At 34.2% G+C, this 15,849-nt stretch overlaps 1 protein-coding gene across 2 annotated transcripts in view; it reads right to left on the bottom strand.

The window, feature by feature from the left end:
- Positions 1-15,849, bottom strand: part of THEMIS (thymocyte selection associated) — a 176,570-nt gene that overhangs the window by 117,145 nt on the left and 43,576 nt on the right. For both annotated transcript variants that reach the window (XM_074333551.2, XM_019729460.3), the window contains exon 2: positions 15,520-15,678. In XM_074333551.2, coding sequence (XP_074189652.2) covers positions 15,520-15,678 — 159 coding nt within the window. The remainder of the gene's footprint in view (positions 1-15,519; positions 15,679-15,849) is intronic.

Raw genomic sequence — 15,849 nt, 5'->3', positions numbered from 1 at the left:
CTAATGGTTTCTCTAGCCTTCCACTTAGTGAAAGGAAAATACCCAGCTCTACTTTGCTGCAATCTTCCACATAAAAGGGAAATACCCAACTCCAGCCTACTCTTGTCATCCTGTCCCACCTAAGGGGTGGGGAACTAAACTGAGAAGCACTTGTGAAGTTCACAGTTCTGAGGCACAGGCTCACAAAAATATAGAGACCTAATTTTAGGACTATAGAATGTTTCACACACATACCCTGCTACAGTTTATTGTCATATTACTAACAACTGTATTTACAGTACATCAATTACAAGGTCTAGTAAAATGCAAAAAATACAACTGAAGAGACAGTGCAAGCATCAGAATAAGACCGATAGATGGCAAGGATGTTGGAATAATCAAACCAGGAATGTAAGGCAATTATGGTTAATATACTAAAGGCTCTAATGACTGAAGTAAAACAAGTGGACAATGTAAGCAGAGAAACAGAAACCTAAGAAAATACCAAAAGAAATGTTAGAAATCTAAAATACTATAAACAGAAATGAAGAATGCCTTCAATAGGCTCATTAGTAGACCAAATACATCTGAGGAAATAATCTCTATTATTGAGGATGTATTAATAGAACTCCCCAAAACAGAAAAGCAAGGAGAAAAAACCAAACCAAACCAAAACAAAACAAAAACACAGAACAGAATATCCAAGTAACGTGGGACAACAAAACATGTATAATTTGCATAATGGAAATGTCAGAAAGAAAATAAGGAGAAATAAGAACAGAATAATAGAAGCAATAATGACTGAGGATTTTCCCAAGTTAATATCAGACACCAAACTACAAACCATAGATTTAGGAAGCCCAGAGAACAGTAAACAAGATAAATGGGGGCAGGGGTGGGGGGGAAAGACTGCCTATAAACATCATATTCAATTTGCAGAAAATCAAAGATTAAAAAAATCTTGAAGGAAGCCACAGGAATTAAACACCTAACCTATAGAAGAACAAAGATAAGAATTAATTCCAACTACTCCTCAGAAACCACCAAGCAAGAAGAGAGTAGAGTGTGGGATTGCAAATTTATATACCTACTATGGAGGTTCCTCAAAACAATTTAAAATAGAAACAACATATGACCTAGCAAATTTCTTTGGGTATTTATCCAAAGAAATCCAAAACACTGATTTGAAATGACATATGCATCCCGATGTTCACTGCAGCATTATTTACAATAACCAAGATATAGAAGCAATCTAAGTGCCACCGATAGACAATTGGATAAAGAAGTAGTGGTACATATATACAATAGAATTTTACTCAGCCATAAAAAAGAATGAAATCTTGCCATTTACAACAACATGGATGGACTTAGAGGATAATATCCTAAGTGAAATAAAACAGAGAAAGACAAATACTGTATGATGTCACTTATATTTGGAATCTAAAAAAAAAAAAATAACAATAATAAAAAAATAAACTAAAATAAAAATATAGATACAGAGAACTGACCAATGTTTGCCAGACGGGAGGGTGATTGAGGGGCAGGGTGAAAAAAGGGGAGGAATTAAGAAGCACAAATTGTCAGTTACAAAATAGTCATGGGATCTAATGCACAGCATGGAGAATATAAGTAATAATATTGTAATAACTATGTATGGTATCAGGTGGGTACTATATTTACTGGGGGATCACTTTGTAAGTTTTATAAGTGTCTACTATAATACTGAATGTCAACTGTACTTGAAAACTTTAAAAATATATATTTAAAAATAATAAGAGAGAATAGAGTGAAACATTTCAAGTGCTGAGAAAAATAAAACCCATCAACCTGGAATTCTGTATCCTAAGAAATTGTTTTTCAAAAGTGAAGAAGAATTAAAGCCACTTTCAGACAAATAACTGAGGGAATTTGTTGCTGATAGACCTGCTTTGCAAGAAATGAAAAAAAGTTCTTCAGATAGAAAAAACAAAAAAAATTATATAGGTCAGAAACTTGGATCTACATAAACAAAGGAAAAGCATCAGAAAAGAAATAAATGTGGGTAACACAAAAACTTTCATTTTTTAATTCTTAATTGATTTAAAGGTAAAAGTTTGTTTATAATAATAATATCAACAATGCATTCAACTATGTATGCTTATATGTAAGTGAAATGAATGACAGCAATGATACGAGGCACAGGAGGAATGAATTAGGAATATTTCATTATTGTAAGGCACTTACACTATCCATGAAGCAATATAGTATTATTTGAAACTAGACTTGGATTAATTGTAAATGTATACTGGACAACCACTAAACAAAGTTTTTAAAAGTAGTATAATAAGTATAACTGAAATGCTGAGAGAGAAAATGGAATCATACAACATGCTTAATTAAACCCTCAAAAGGTAGAAAAGGTATAGAAGACAAAAATTGAAACAAAGAACAAATAGAAATTAGTAGCAAATATCATAGACATGAATCCAACTATACCAATAATCACTTTTAATGTCAATGGTGTGAATACAACAATGAAGAGATAGAGATTGTCATAGTGGATCAAAAACCAAGACCCAACTATATATTGTCTACAAGAAATCCACTTTAAATATAAAGACACATATTGATTAAAAGTAAAGGTATGGATAAAAATATGCAATACAAACATTAATCAAAGGAAAACTGGAGGAGCAATATTAATTTTAGACTGCAGGCTTCAGAGCAAGCAAAGTTATCAGGGATAAAGTTGGGTATTACACAAAGACAAAGGATCACTCCTCCAAGAAAATATAACAATCCTTAATGTATATGTGCTACCTACATAGTGTAAAAATACATTAAGCAAAACCTGAGAGAACTGTGGGGAGAAACAGATGAATTCATTATCATAGTTGGAGACTTTAATGCCATCTATTAGCAATGGTAGGCCCAACAATCAGAGAATAGTAAGGGCATAGTTGAACTCAATAGCACTATTATTCAGTTGATGTAGTACTCATCTATAAACTATTTTATCCAACAATAGCAAATTATACATTCTTCTCCAACTCACATGGAACATTCACCAAGAGAGACCACATTGTGGTCCATGAAACATACCTTAACAAATTTAAAAGAATAGAAATCATACAACGGCTGCTCTCAGACCAAAATGGAATTAAACTAGGAATCAAAACAGATAAATGAATGGAAAATCCCCAAATATGTGGAGATTAAACAATACACTTGGAGTCAAAGAAGAACTCTCAAGCAAAATTTTTAAATAACTTTAACTAAATGAGAATAAAAATACAGGTTCTCAAAATGTGTTGGATATAATGAAAACAATGAATAGGAGAAATCAAATTGAATGCATGTATTAGAAAAGAAAGATCAAAATCAATTATTTAAGCTTCCATTTTAAGAAACTAGAAAAGAAAAGAGCAAATTAAATTCAAAATAAAAAGAAGAAATAAAAATTACAACAGAACTCAACGAAATTGAAAAGAGAAAATTAACAAAATTAAAGCTTGTTCTTTGGAAAGACCCATAACATAGATGAGCCTCTAGTACAAATTACTAAAACCAGAAATGAAAGAGGAGAAATTATTACAGATTACATGGACATTAAAAAGATAGTAAAGGAATATTACAAACAACTCTATGCCCCAAATTTGAAGATAAAATAGACCAACTCCTCAGAAGATACAATCGGTCAAAAAGGTGCACAAGAGGAAACAGATCATTTGAATGGCCTATACCTATTAGTGAAGCTGAGTAAATAATTAATAAACTTCCAAAAGAGAAAGCGCTATGCCCAGATTGGCTCACTGGTGAATTCTACTAAACATTTAAGAAAGAAATTGTGACAGTTCTCTACAGTATTTCAGAAGATAGAAGCAGATGAAAACTTCCTAATTCATTCTATGAGACCAAAAAAACTGGAAAAGGTATTACAAAAAGCAAACAAACAAAAAACAAAACAAAAAATTATAAACCAATGTGTCTCATGAATTAGATATAAAATCATCAACAAAATATTCACAAATTGAATCTAGCAATGAATAAAAAGAATTATACACCAAAACCAAGAGGGAATTATCCCATTATGCAAGAATGGCTCAACATTTGAAATTTAAGTAATGTAATCTATCACATTAATAGGCTAAAAAGGAAAAATCACATGATCATATCAATAGATGCAGAAAAAGCATTTGGGAAAACTCGACATTCACTTATCATTTAAAAAAAAAATTAAAAACTCTCAGCAAATTGGGAGTAGAGGAGAATTTTCTCAACTCCATAAAGAACATCTACAAGAAACCTAGAGCTAACACCATACATACCTAATAGTAAGAGACTAAAAGCTTTCCCACTAAGATCAGGAAAAGGGCTATGTTGTCCTCTCTCATATTTCCTTTTCAACATCACACTGAAAAATTCTAGCTAATGAGAAAAGACAAGAAAAGTAAATGAAAGGTATGCTGATTGGGAAGAACAAAATGGAACTGTCTTTGTTCAGAGATGACATGACTCTCCATGTAGAAAATCTGAGAGAATCAACAAAAAGACTCCTAGAACAAATAAGTATAGTAAGGTTTCAGGATACAAGGTTAATATAGAAAAGTCAATCACCTTCATTTATACTACCAATGAACAAATGAAATTTGAAATTAAAAACACAGTATCATTTATATTAGAACCCCCCACAGGAAATACTTAGGTATAAATCTAACAATATATGTACAAGAGCTATATGAAAAAAATATTACAAAATTGTGATGAATGGAATCCAGGAATTAAATAGAGAGATGTTCATAGATAGGGAGACTCAATATTTTTAAGATATAAATTTTTCCCAACTGGTTCTATAGATTCAAGGCAATGCCAATCGAAATCCCAGTAAATTAGTTTATAAATATTAACAAACTAATTCTGCAGTTTATGGAAGCAGAAAAGACTCAGAGTAGCCAACAGAATATTAAAGGAGAACAAAGTCAGAGAACAGACATTATTCAATATCAAGACTTACTATAAAGCTACAGCAATCGTGACACTTTGGTATTGGTGAAAGAATAAACAAACAAGTTAGTGGAACAGAATGAAGAGCCCAGAAATAGGTTGGTATAACTACAGTCAATTGATCTTTGACAAAAGAGGAAAGGTAATACAGTGGAGCAAAGAAAATGTTTTTAACAAATTGTGCTAGACAAATTGGACATCCACATGTAAAACAAAAGTGAATCTAGACACATACCTTACACCCTTCACAAAAATTAACTCAAAATGGATTATAGATTTAAATGTAAAATGCAAAACTATAAGACTCCTAGAAGATAACAAAGCAAAAAAATCTAGATGACTTTAGGTTTACAACAACTTTTTAGCTATGACTCTAAAGGCAAAATCTATTAAAAAAATAATTTGGTGATGGAAGAAGAACTGACTCTGGGTGGTGAACACACAATGGGATTTATAGATGATGTAATACAGAATTGTACACCTGAAATCTATATAACTTTACTAATAATTGTCACCCCAATAAACTTTAATTAAAAAAAGAGAAATAATTGATAAACTGGACTTCATTTAAATTTTTTCCCCCTCAGTGAATGATACTGTCAAGAGAATGAGATGACAATCCACAAATTGGGAGAAAATATTTGTAAAAGACATGTTTGAGAAAGGACTTGCATCCAAACTATAAAAAGAATTCTTCAAACAACAATAAGAAAACAAACAACCTGATAAAAAAGTGGGCAAAAGGAGAGAGAGATCCAAGATGGCATAGTAAGTAAACACTGTGCCTGCATCCATCCGAGAACACATTAAAATTAAACTAAATTATAGAGAAATCAACCTGGAGAACCATCTGAAGTCTAGCTTTCTGTTAGCTAGACTTCAGATGGTTCTCCAGGTTGATTTCTCTATAATTTAGTCTTATAACTAAAAATATGAAGAAGAATTCACATCAAGACTGGTAGAAGGGGAAGAGACACAGAACAGGCCCCAAACCTCCCTGTGAAGGTTGAGAATCAGGAAGGATACCTCAGCCATTGAGGTTTCCCCCAGAGGAGCAAGGGATGCCAGGTCCCCCACACCAGGCTTGCCAGCCTGGAGTACTTGTCTCAGAAAGAGGAGCCCTCACAACATTTGGCTGTGAAAAACAGTGGGGAGTCCAACTGTTAGGGTGGGACGGAAGGTTACAGGAAACCCAGATGTCCTCTTAAACCGCCCACGCACAGACTCACTCACAGGTACTCACCTTGGGCTCCAGTGAGAGGACGGTAACTCAGGGGGCTTCAGAGACATACAAGAGGGCAGACTGAGGTGTGTGGCTTTGGAGGGTGGACTGGAGGACAGTTGGCATTTTCCTAGTGAGGGGTCCACCTTCCATGCAGCTGGCAGGCAGGCACCATCTTTCTTGTGTTGAGCCCACCCCTTTTGGACAAATCTGAATCTGACTGGCCTGGTGAGTTCCACTGCTGTGCCCAAGTGATTCACTGGGACTCCTCCCCACCCATCTTGCACACTGCTAGAGGCACTTTCTCCATGAGCAGCCAGCCCCATTTATCATAGTCCGGCAGGCACCAGGCAGGTGGTGCCTGGCCTTGTCGTGCTCTCAGACTTTTGCTGAGCAGCTTCAGGCTCAGCACTGGCATTACCTGGAATTTACATTAACCTGGTAATCACAATTCTTCCCACTCTAGTGACTCCCTGAAACCCTGTCACACCCAACTCACAGACTGCATGAAGCATTGTCCGTGGCTAAACCTTAAGGAAGCCGGCAGGTAGAGCAGGCCTCCAGGTGTTCTGGCTTTTTGGCAGAGCTACCCTAGATCCAGTACTAATGGCAGACATCCTCAATTTGCAGTGTGGCCTCATCCATGTAGTTCCAGGTCCAGAATAGGCAGCAAATAACTGCAGATCACTTTGTAGCTACTACAAGATAGCTCCTGGCTAGTTACTGGCAGTGGATGACCTGGGCCTGCACTGGAGCCTCCCCTAAGTAGCCCCAGAACTAACATACTTAGAGGTTGGCTTCACACCACTGCAGTGCACTGCCCAATCAGCCACATAAGCAGCACAAACAAAGGAAGGTCTCAACAGGAACCAGAGCCCCCTGGGGTATATCCCACTCAGTGGGGTAAGCCTCTAAGCTGTGGACATGTCCAAATCCCACAGCTAGTCAGCCTGAGTGTCAATACCACCCACTGACATGCTAACAGCAATCAAGGCTCAATTATAAGAGGAGGACACACACAACCCACACAAAGGACCCTCCTGGAGCACCCGGCTCAGGAGACCAGGGAGACAGTGCCACTGGGCCCCATAAGACACCTACTACATTAGACCACCTGAGCAAGACTAAGAGACATAGTAGATCTACCTAATACATACAAACAAACACAGAGAGGGAGCCAAAATGAGGAAACAAAGAAATATGTCCCAAATGAAAGAACAGGAGACAACTCCAGGTAAAGAACTAAATGAAATGGAGTCAAGCAACCTACCAGAGACAGAGTTCAAAACAATGCTTATAAGGATGCTCAAGGAATTTAGTGAAACTTCAACAAAGAGATTTCAAGCATGAAAAAGGACACAGAAATCATAAAAAAGAAACAGTCAGAAGTGAAGAATACAATCACTGAAATGAAGAATGGACTAGAAGGAATCAGCAGCAGACTAGATGAAGAAGAGAACCAAATCAGCAATTTGGAAGATAAGGTAGCAGAAAATACCCAATTGGAAAAGCAAAAATAATAAAAAAGAAGGAAAAAAAACAGAATAGTTTAAGAGACCTCTGGGACAACATTAAGCATAACAATATTGGCATCATATGGGGTACCAGGAAGGAAAGAGAGAAAGTGAGAGTTTGAGAACCTATATGAAGAAATGATGACTGAAAATCTTCCTAACCTGGTGAAGGAAATAAACATACAAGTGCAGAGTGTCCCATATAGGAGGAACCCAAACAGGCCCACACCTAGACACATTATAATTAAAATGGCAAAGGTTAAAGACAAAGAGAGAATCCTAAAAGCAGCAAGAGAAAGGAAACTAGTCACTTATAAGGAATTTCCCATAAGACTGTCAGATAATTTCTCAACAGAAACTTTGCAGGCCAGAAGGGATTGGTAGGAAGTATTCAAAGTGATGAAAATCAAAGAATTACAACCAAGACTACTCTACCCAGCAAGGCTATCATTTAAAATTGAAGAACAGATAAAGAGCTTTCCATACAAGAAAAAGCTAAAGGAATTCAACACCATCAAACCAGTATTACGAGTAATGTTAAAGGGACTTCTTTCAGATCGAAAAAAAAAAATCAAAACGATGAATAATAAAATGGCAATAGCTACATATCTATCAACAATTTCTCCCAATGTGAATGGATTAAATGCTCCAATCAAAAGATATAGAAGGGCTGAATGGATAAAAAAATAAAAATAAAACCCTTATATATGCTGTCTATAGGACACTCACTTCAGATTGAAAGACACACACAGACAGAAAGAAAAGGGATGAATAAAAGATATTTCGTGAAAATGGAAATGAAAAAAAAAAAATCTGGGATAGCAATACTTCTACCAGACAAAATAGACTTTAAAACAAAGGCTATAAAAAGAGACAATGAAGGACCCAGTAATCCCACTTCAGGGTATTTATCCAAAGAAACCGAAAATTCTACTTCATGGGGCCATGTGCATCCATATATTCATTAGCTCATTGTTTACACATCCAAGATGTGGAGGCAGTCTTGGTGTTTGCTGATGGATATTGGATAAAGAGGAGCAATGGAATATTGCTTGGCCATGGGAGGGAATGGGTTCTTGCCATCTGCAGTGGCATGGATGAACCTGGAGTGTGTTATGTTGAGTGGAATACATCAAACAGAGAAAGAAAGATGCAATGTGATTTCACTTATATGTGGAATTTAAGAACAAAATTAACAAACAAAACTGAAACAAACTCTTAGATATAGAGAACATTTTGATGGGTTCCAGATGGGAGGGAGGTTAGGGTGTGGATGAAAGAAGGGGAAGGGATTAAGATGTACAAATAGGTTGTTACAAAATAGTTATGGGGATCTAGGGTATAACATAAGGGATACAGTCAATAATACTGTAAAACCTATATATGGTATCAGATAAATACTAGATTTGTTGGGGTGATAGATGGGAGGGGGTTGGAGGCAGGGTGAAAAAAATAAAGGGATTAAAAAGTACAAATTGGTAGTTACAACATAATCATGGGGATGCAAAGTAAAGTATAGAGAATATAGTCAATGATACGGTAATAACTACTCATATGTTAGTGCTAGGTGGGTACTAGACTAGTCAGGTGGATCACTTCTTAAATTATATAAATGTCTAACCACTAAGCTATACACCTGAAATTAATATAATCAAAATTGAATATCAACTGTAATTGATAAATTTTTTAAAAAGGAGGTAAAGGGGAAGGAAACAAGAGGTCCAATTTCCTAGTATAAAACAAACGAGGCATGGAGATGTAATATACAGCATGGGGAATATAGTCAATAATGTTGTGATAGCATAGTACAGTGTCAGATGGTTGCTGGTCTTATGTGATCACTTCTTTAGGTATATAAATGTTGAATAACTATGGTGTACCCCTGAAACTAATATAATATTGTATGTTAGCTATATTTTTAATAAAATCTATTTTTAGAAAAAGTGGGCAAAAGACCTGAAAAGACCAGACACTTCACCAAGTAAGGTATATACATGGCAAATAAGCATAGTAAATAAATATTATCTGTCACTAAGGAACTGAAAATCAAACAATAAAGAGATACCATAGGTGTATACATATTAGAATGATCAAAATCTAAAACACTGACAATGCAAAGGCTGTTGAGGAAGTGGAGAACCAGGAAATCTCATTCATTGCTGCTAGAAATGCAAAATGTTACAGCCATTTTGGAAGAGTTTGGCAGTTGTTGTTTTTTTAACCAAACATAATTTTACCATATGCTCCAGTGATCACCTCCTTGGTATTTACCCAAATGAGTTGTAAACTAATTTCTACACAAAAACCTGCACATGAATTTTTATAGCAGCTTTATTCATAATTGCCCAGACTTGGAAGCAAGCAGGCTGTTCTTCAGTAGGTGAATGACTAAATTAACAGTGGTATATTCTGACTGTGAAATATTATTCAGTGCCAAAAAGAAGTGAGCTACAAACCATGAAAGGTATTGTGGGATTTTGACATTGGAGAAGTGGTGCATATTTGGAGGAGGTAGGATATGGGCAATCTCTGTACCTTTTGCTAAATTTGATTAAGAATCTAAAATTGCTCTAAAAATAATTTATTTAAAAGAAAACAAAGGAATTGAAATAATACACTAGAAAATACATATTCAACACACAAGAAGGCAATAATAGAAGAAAAGAAGAACACAAAAGGCCTAAGATATATGGAAAACAAATAGCAAAATGGTAGATATAAATCCTACATTATCAGTAATTACATTAAGTATAAATGAATTCAACATTAATTAAAAGGCAGAGAATAGCAGAATGGATTAAAAAACATTGTCCAAGTATATGCTGTCTACAAGAGACATACTTTAGATTCAAAGATGCAAATCCTTTGAAAGTAAAAGGATAGAAGATAAACCATGTATGTAGTAACCAAGAGAGAACTGGAATGACTACACTAATATCAGACAAAATAGACTTTTAAACACAAATTCTTACCCAGAGACAAAAAATAAAAAATATTATGTAATGATAAAGAGGTCACTCCATTAAGAAGATATAACCATTATAAACACATACACACTTTATATCAAAGTCCCAAACTACATGAAGAGCTGACTGAATTGAATAGAAAAATAGACAACTTAATGATAGTTTGAAACTTCAATACTCCACTTTCTATAATAGATAGATCTAGACAGAAAATCCATAAGGAAATAAAAGTCTTGAACAATACTAAAAACCAACAGATATCTGAGGAATACTCTACCCAACAATAGCAGAAGATATATTTTTTCTTAAGTGGACATGGAATAATCTCCAGGATAGGCTATATATTAGGCCATTAAACAAATTTCAATAAATTTGAAAGGACTGAAACCATATAAAATATGTCTTCTGACCACAATAGAATAGAAATCAAAAACAAAAAAATGGATAAATTCAGAAATAAGGAAGTATGTTTAAATATGTATATTAGAAGAGAACCCTAAAGATTGTACCAAAAGACTATTAGAACTCATAAATGAATTTTGAAGTAGCAGGATACAAAATTAATATTCAGAAATAGGTTGCATTTTTATACACCAATAACGAACTATCAGAAAGAAAAATTAAGAAAACAATCCCATTTACAATGGCATCAAAAAAATAAAATACCTAGAAATAAATGAGGTAAATTAACCAAGGAGGTAAAAGACCGGTACTTGGAAAATTATAAAACATTGAAGAAAGAAACTGAGGAAGATATAAATAAATGGAAGCACATGCTGTGCTCATGCATAAGAAAAATTAACATAGTTAAAATGTCTATACTATCCCAAACAATCTATAGATTCAATGCAATATCTATCAAAATACCAATGGAATTTTTCACAGAACTAAGACAAATAATCCTAAAATTTATTGAGAACTACAAAAGACCTCAAATAGCTATAGCAATCTTGAGAAAGAAGAACAAAATTGGAGGTACTACGCTCCCTGCTATAAAACTATAACAAAAGCCAATAGTAATCAAAGCAGCATGGTACTGGCATAAAAACAGACACATAGATCAATGCAACAGAATGGAGAGCCCAGACATAAATCCATACCTACATGATAATTTAATCTATGACAAAGGAGGCAAGAACATACAGTGGGGAAAAGACAATCCATTCAATAAATGGTGTTGGGAAAACTGGACAGATACATATAAAAATCAAAACTGGACCACTTTTTATACCATAAACAATAAACTCAAAATAGACTAAAGACTTAAAAGTAAGACGCAAAACCATAAAACTCTTAGAAGAAAACATAGGCAGTAAGTTCTCTGACATTGCTCTTAGTATTATTTTTTTCTGATCTATCTCCTCAGACAAGGGAAACAAAAGGAAAAAAAAAATAAACAAATGGGATTACATCAAACTGAAAAGGTTTTGCACAGCAAAGGAAACCACTAATAAAACAAAAAGATAGCCTACTGAATGGGAGAGATATTCTTCAATGATATATCTGATAAGGGGTTAATATCCAAAATTATGAAGAACTCATACAACTCAACACCAAAAAAACAAACAATCCAATTAAAAAATGGTCAGAGGACCTAAATAGGCATTTCTCAAAAAAGAACATACACGTGGCCAATGGATATATGAAAATATGTTCAACGTCACTAATCATCAAAGATGTGCAAATTAAAAACACAATGAGATATCACCTCACACCTGTCAGAATGCCTATCATTAACAAATCAACAAATAAGTGTTGGCAAGGATATGGAAAAATGGGAAACTTGTGCACTTTTGATGGGATTGTAAATTGGTACAGCCACTATAGAAAACAGTATGGACGTTCCTCAAAACATTTTTAAAAAATAGAACTACCTTATGACCAAGTAATTCTACATCTGGGTATTTATCCAAAGAAATTAAAAACACTAATTAAAAAAGATATATGTACTCCTATGTTCGCTCAAGCAGTATTTACAACAGCCAAGTATGGAAGCAATGTAAGTGCCCATCAATAGACAATTGGATAAAGAAGAGATGGTACATATATACAACAGGATTTCACTCAGCCATATAAAAGAATGAAATCTTGCCATTTGAGACAACATGGATAGACCTGGAGGATATTATGTTAAGTGAAATAAATAAGACTGAGAAAAACAAATACTATTTGATCTCACTTATATGTGATATCTAAAGAACCAAATAAACAAACAAAACAGAAACAGATTCAGAAATACAGAAAACACACTGATGGTTCCAGAATGGAGGGCGTTTGGGAAGGTGGGTGAAAAAGGTGAAGGGATTAAGAAGTACAAGTTGGTAGTTACAAAATAGTCATGGGGATGCAAGGTACAGCATAGAAAATATACTCGATAATGTTGCAACAACTATGTATAGTGTCAGGTGGGTACTAGACTAATTGGAAGGATCACTGAATAAATTACATAAATGTCTAACCACTATGCTGTACGCCTGAAACTAATATAAAATATTGAGTATTAACTGTAATTGAAAAATAAAATTATATGTATATGAATCTTTTTAGTTTAAAATCTAACTGGGAGTTGAAATTGAAAGTTTTGAGTAGAGCATAATGAAATATCTCTGTTGGAATTTATAAAAAATATTAGTGGTCTTGATTTTTATCTTTCTCCCTCGTGCTGATGTAGAATTGCTCCTATATCTGGGATCACTTTCATTGTGACCTATGAGGTTTTTTTGAAAGAAAGTACTCCTTGATCATTACCAATCCCATTACCCCTTCATTTTCACCACAATCCTTACAATAAAACTGGTTTTATAAATACCTTTTTCAAATTGTTGCTCAGTTGATGTTAGATGATTATGTCAGTTGAAAGCTCAAAGGGTTATTGTAAATAGCAATTCCACAAGTTAAACTGTTAGTCAAAAGCTAAGTGTTTTAACTACTATAATAAGAAATGCTCCTTCTCCCAGAAGAGTCTAGTCATTTTAACTTACTAAATATTTATTATACACATCTTCTCTTAAGCAGTGCAGGGATTATAGCAATAAATGAGATTCAGATTCAGTCCTTAGCAACCTTGTGATCTATTAAGCAGATGGTGCTCATAAGGCAAGCACACAAATAACTTCAATTACTTGCAAAATGTAGTAAATGCAATGATTAAGGCATGAAGAACTATCACAATTCAGAAGGAGAGTTGATACATCCAATTCGACTACTTAGGAAAACCTCCTAAAGCAATGGTTCTCAACCTTGGCTGCTCATTTGTATCACGCTGGGAGCTTTAGGAAACCCTGATGACCAGACTTTATCCCAAATAAATCAGACTATCTCAGGCAAGTGGCCTGAGCATCCAGGTTTTTAAAGTTTCCTAGGTAATTCCAATGTGCAACCAAGTTTGAGAACCAGTGCTATAAAGGATGGGGTAAGGAAGGAATAATTAGAATTAAACAATGAACAAGATTTCAATTGAAGAGGGTAGAATATTAGAGCACTTGGAAGCACCCTCTCCTCATATAGTTAATTTATTTTTATTCCCCAAACCTCAGGACAAGTATAACATTCTCTAAAATGCTTTGCCTGACTCCACCGATGATAATAACACTGTTAATAATGGTAATAAAAGCTGATGCTTTTTTATAGCCCTTGCTATATAAGTGCCGCTCTAAGCACTTTAAATATATTCCAATATTTAATCCTCCCAACAACACTAGGAGATAAATAACATTATTATTCCCATTTTACACAACAGGAGGGTAAATAACTTGGCAAAGTTATACAACTAAGAGTGGCAGAGCTGGGATTCAAATATAACTCAGAAATCCATGTTCTGAAACATGACAAACCAGAATTAGATGATCTTTATCAAGACTTTGATAGAATCCAAGCATATTTCAATCATACCATGGATCACATTATATTGTAAATGTTTACTAGATGCTCTGTGCCAGAATATGTGTTGTTACTAGAAATATAATGTCCCTTATGTTATATTTTACCTGTGAAGGAATTTTAGTTTAGAGCAGAGGTCAGGAAACTATAATTCACAGGTCAAATTCTGCTGGCCACCTGTTTTCTAAATACATTTTTATTGAACCACAGCCATGCTCATTGGTTTATTATCTATAACTTCTTTTATGTTACAACATCAGATGGAGTAGTGATGGAGACCATCTGGCAGTGAAGTCTAAAATTTATTATCTGGTCCTTTATAGGAAAAGTTTGCCAACCCCTGGCCTAGAGAACAAAAAATTAAGAAAACCACCAATGTCTAAAATAAGGAACATGCTATGGTGCTCACGAAATTATGGGGACATAAAAGAGAGATATCTAATTTATGTTAGAGGATCAGCAACAGTTCTCCAGAAGACATGATATTTGAGCTAATTTTGTAAGTAGAATAAATTAAAAAAAATAATAATAATAAAAATAACACACACAAAAAACCCACCCAGACTTGTCAGTAAGATCAGACAGGGAAGTTTAGCAGTGACCCAGGGAGCTAGAATAATAGCAACAGGCATAAAGAAGGTTGATATGTTTAATTCATGTTAATTAGCTCTACATAACTTATGAAAATATATCTTTGATTTCTTCATTTTCACTATCTAGCATAGCTGGTTGTGCATATAGTTGAAACTCACTAACTATCTGTTAACAGAAAATATTAACTCCTAAGTAAAGAATGTTTTAAAAAGAGAAGAAAATACTTGCCCATTATTCCTTAAAATTGTTGAACTATAAAGAATTCTGATTCTTTCACCCACTGCCCCAGAATGAAAGAAAAAAACCTACCACTTTTTTGTTGATATATATATATATGAAACAATGAAGTTTTGCAAATGAGAAATGGTTGTAATTACTGTACCTGGAAAATTCATAGGTAGTTCAAAGGGTTGTGGAGACTCACAACCTTCAGCGTGCTCACAAATTTCAGCGATGATCTTCTTAATTTTGAGACCAGTAATTTTAATCACTTCTCCTGTTGACAAACAGCATTCATTTCCAAACATTTCATAAATAGAACCTGAAAAAAAGAAGAGTAGAAGCAGTTTTTTTTTTTAAAGGATTAAATAATGAAGAACAAAGTAGTAGTCAAAAGACTCGTACAAAATGTTTTTATTTAGTTCCTCTCAGCTACCTACTAAACAGGAATTTAATCAATCTTGGGAAAACACACAGCATGTACCAGAAAAAA

This window comes from Rhinolophus sinicus, chromosome 2, assembly GCF_057876585.1.
Source record: "Rhinolophus sinicus isolate RSI-liver-muscle chromosome 2, RSI-T2T, whole genome shotgun sequence".
NCBI lineage: Eukaryota > Metazoa > Chordata > Mammalia > Chiroptera > Rhinolophidae > Rhinolophus > Rhinolophus sinicus.
This window is presented reverse-complemented; position numbering and strand designations above follow the sequence as displayed.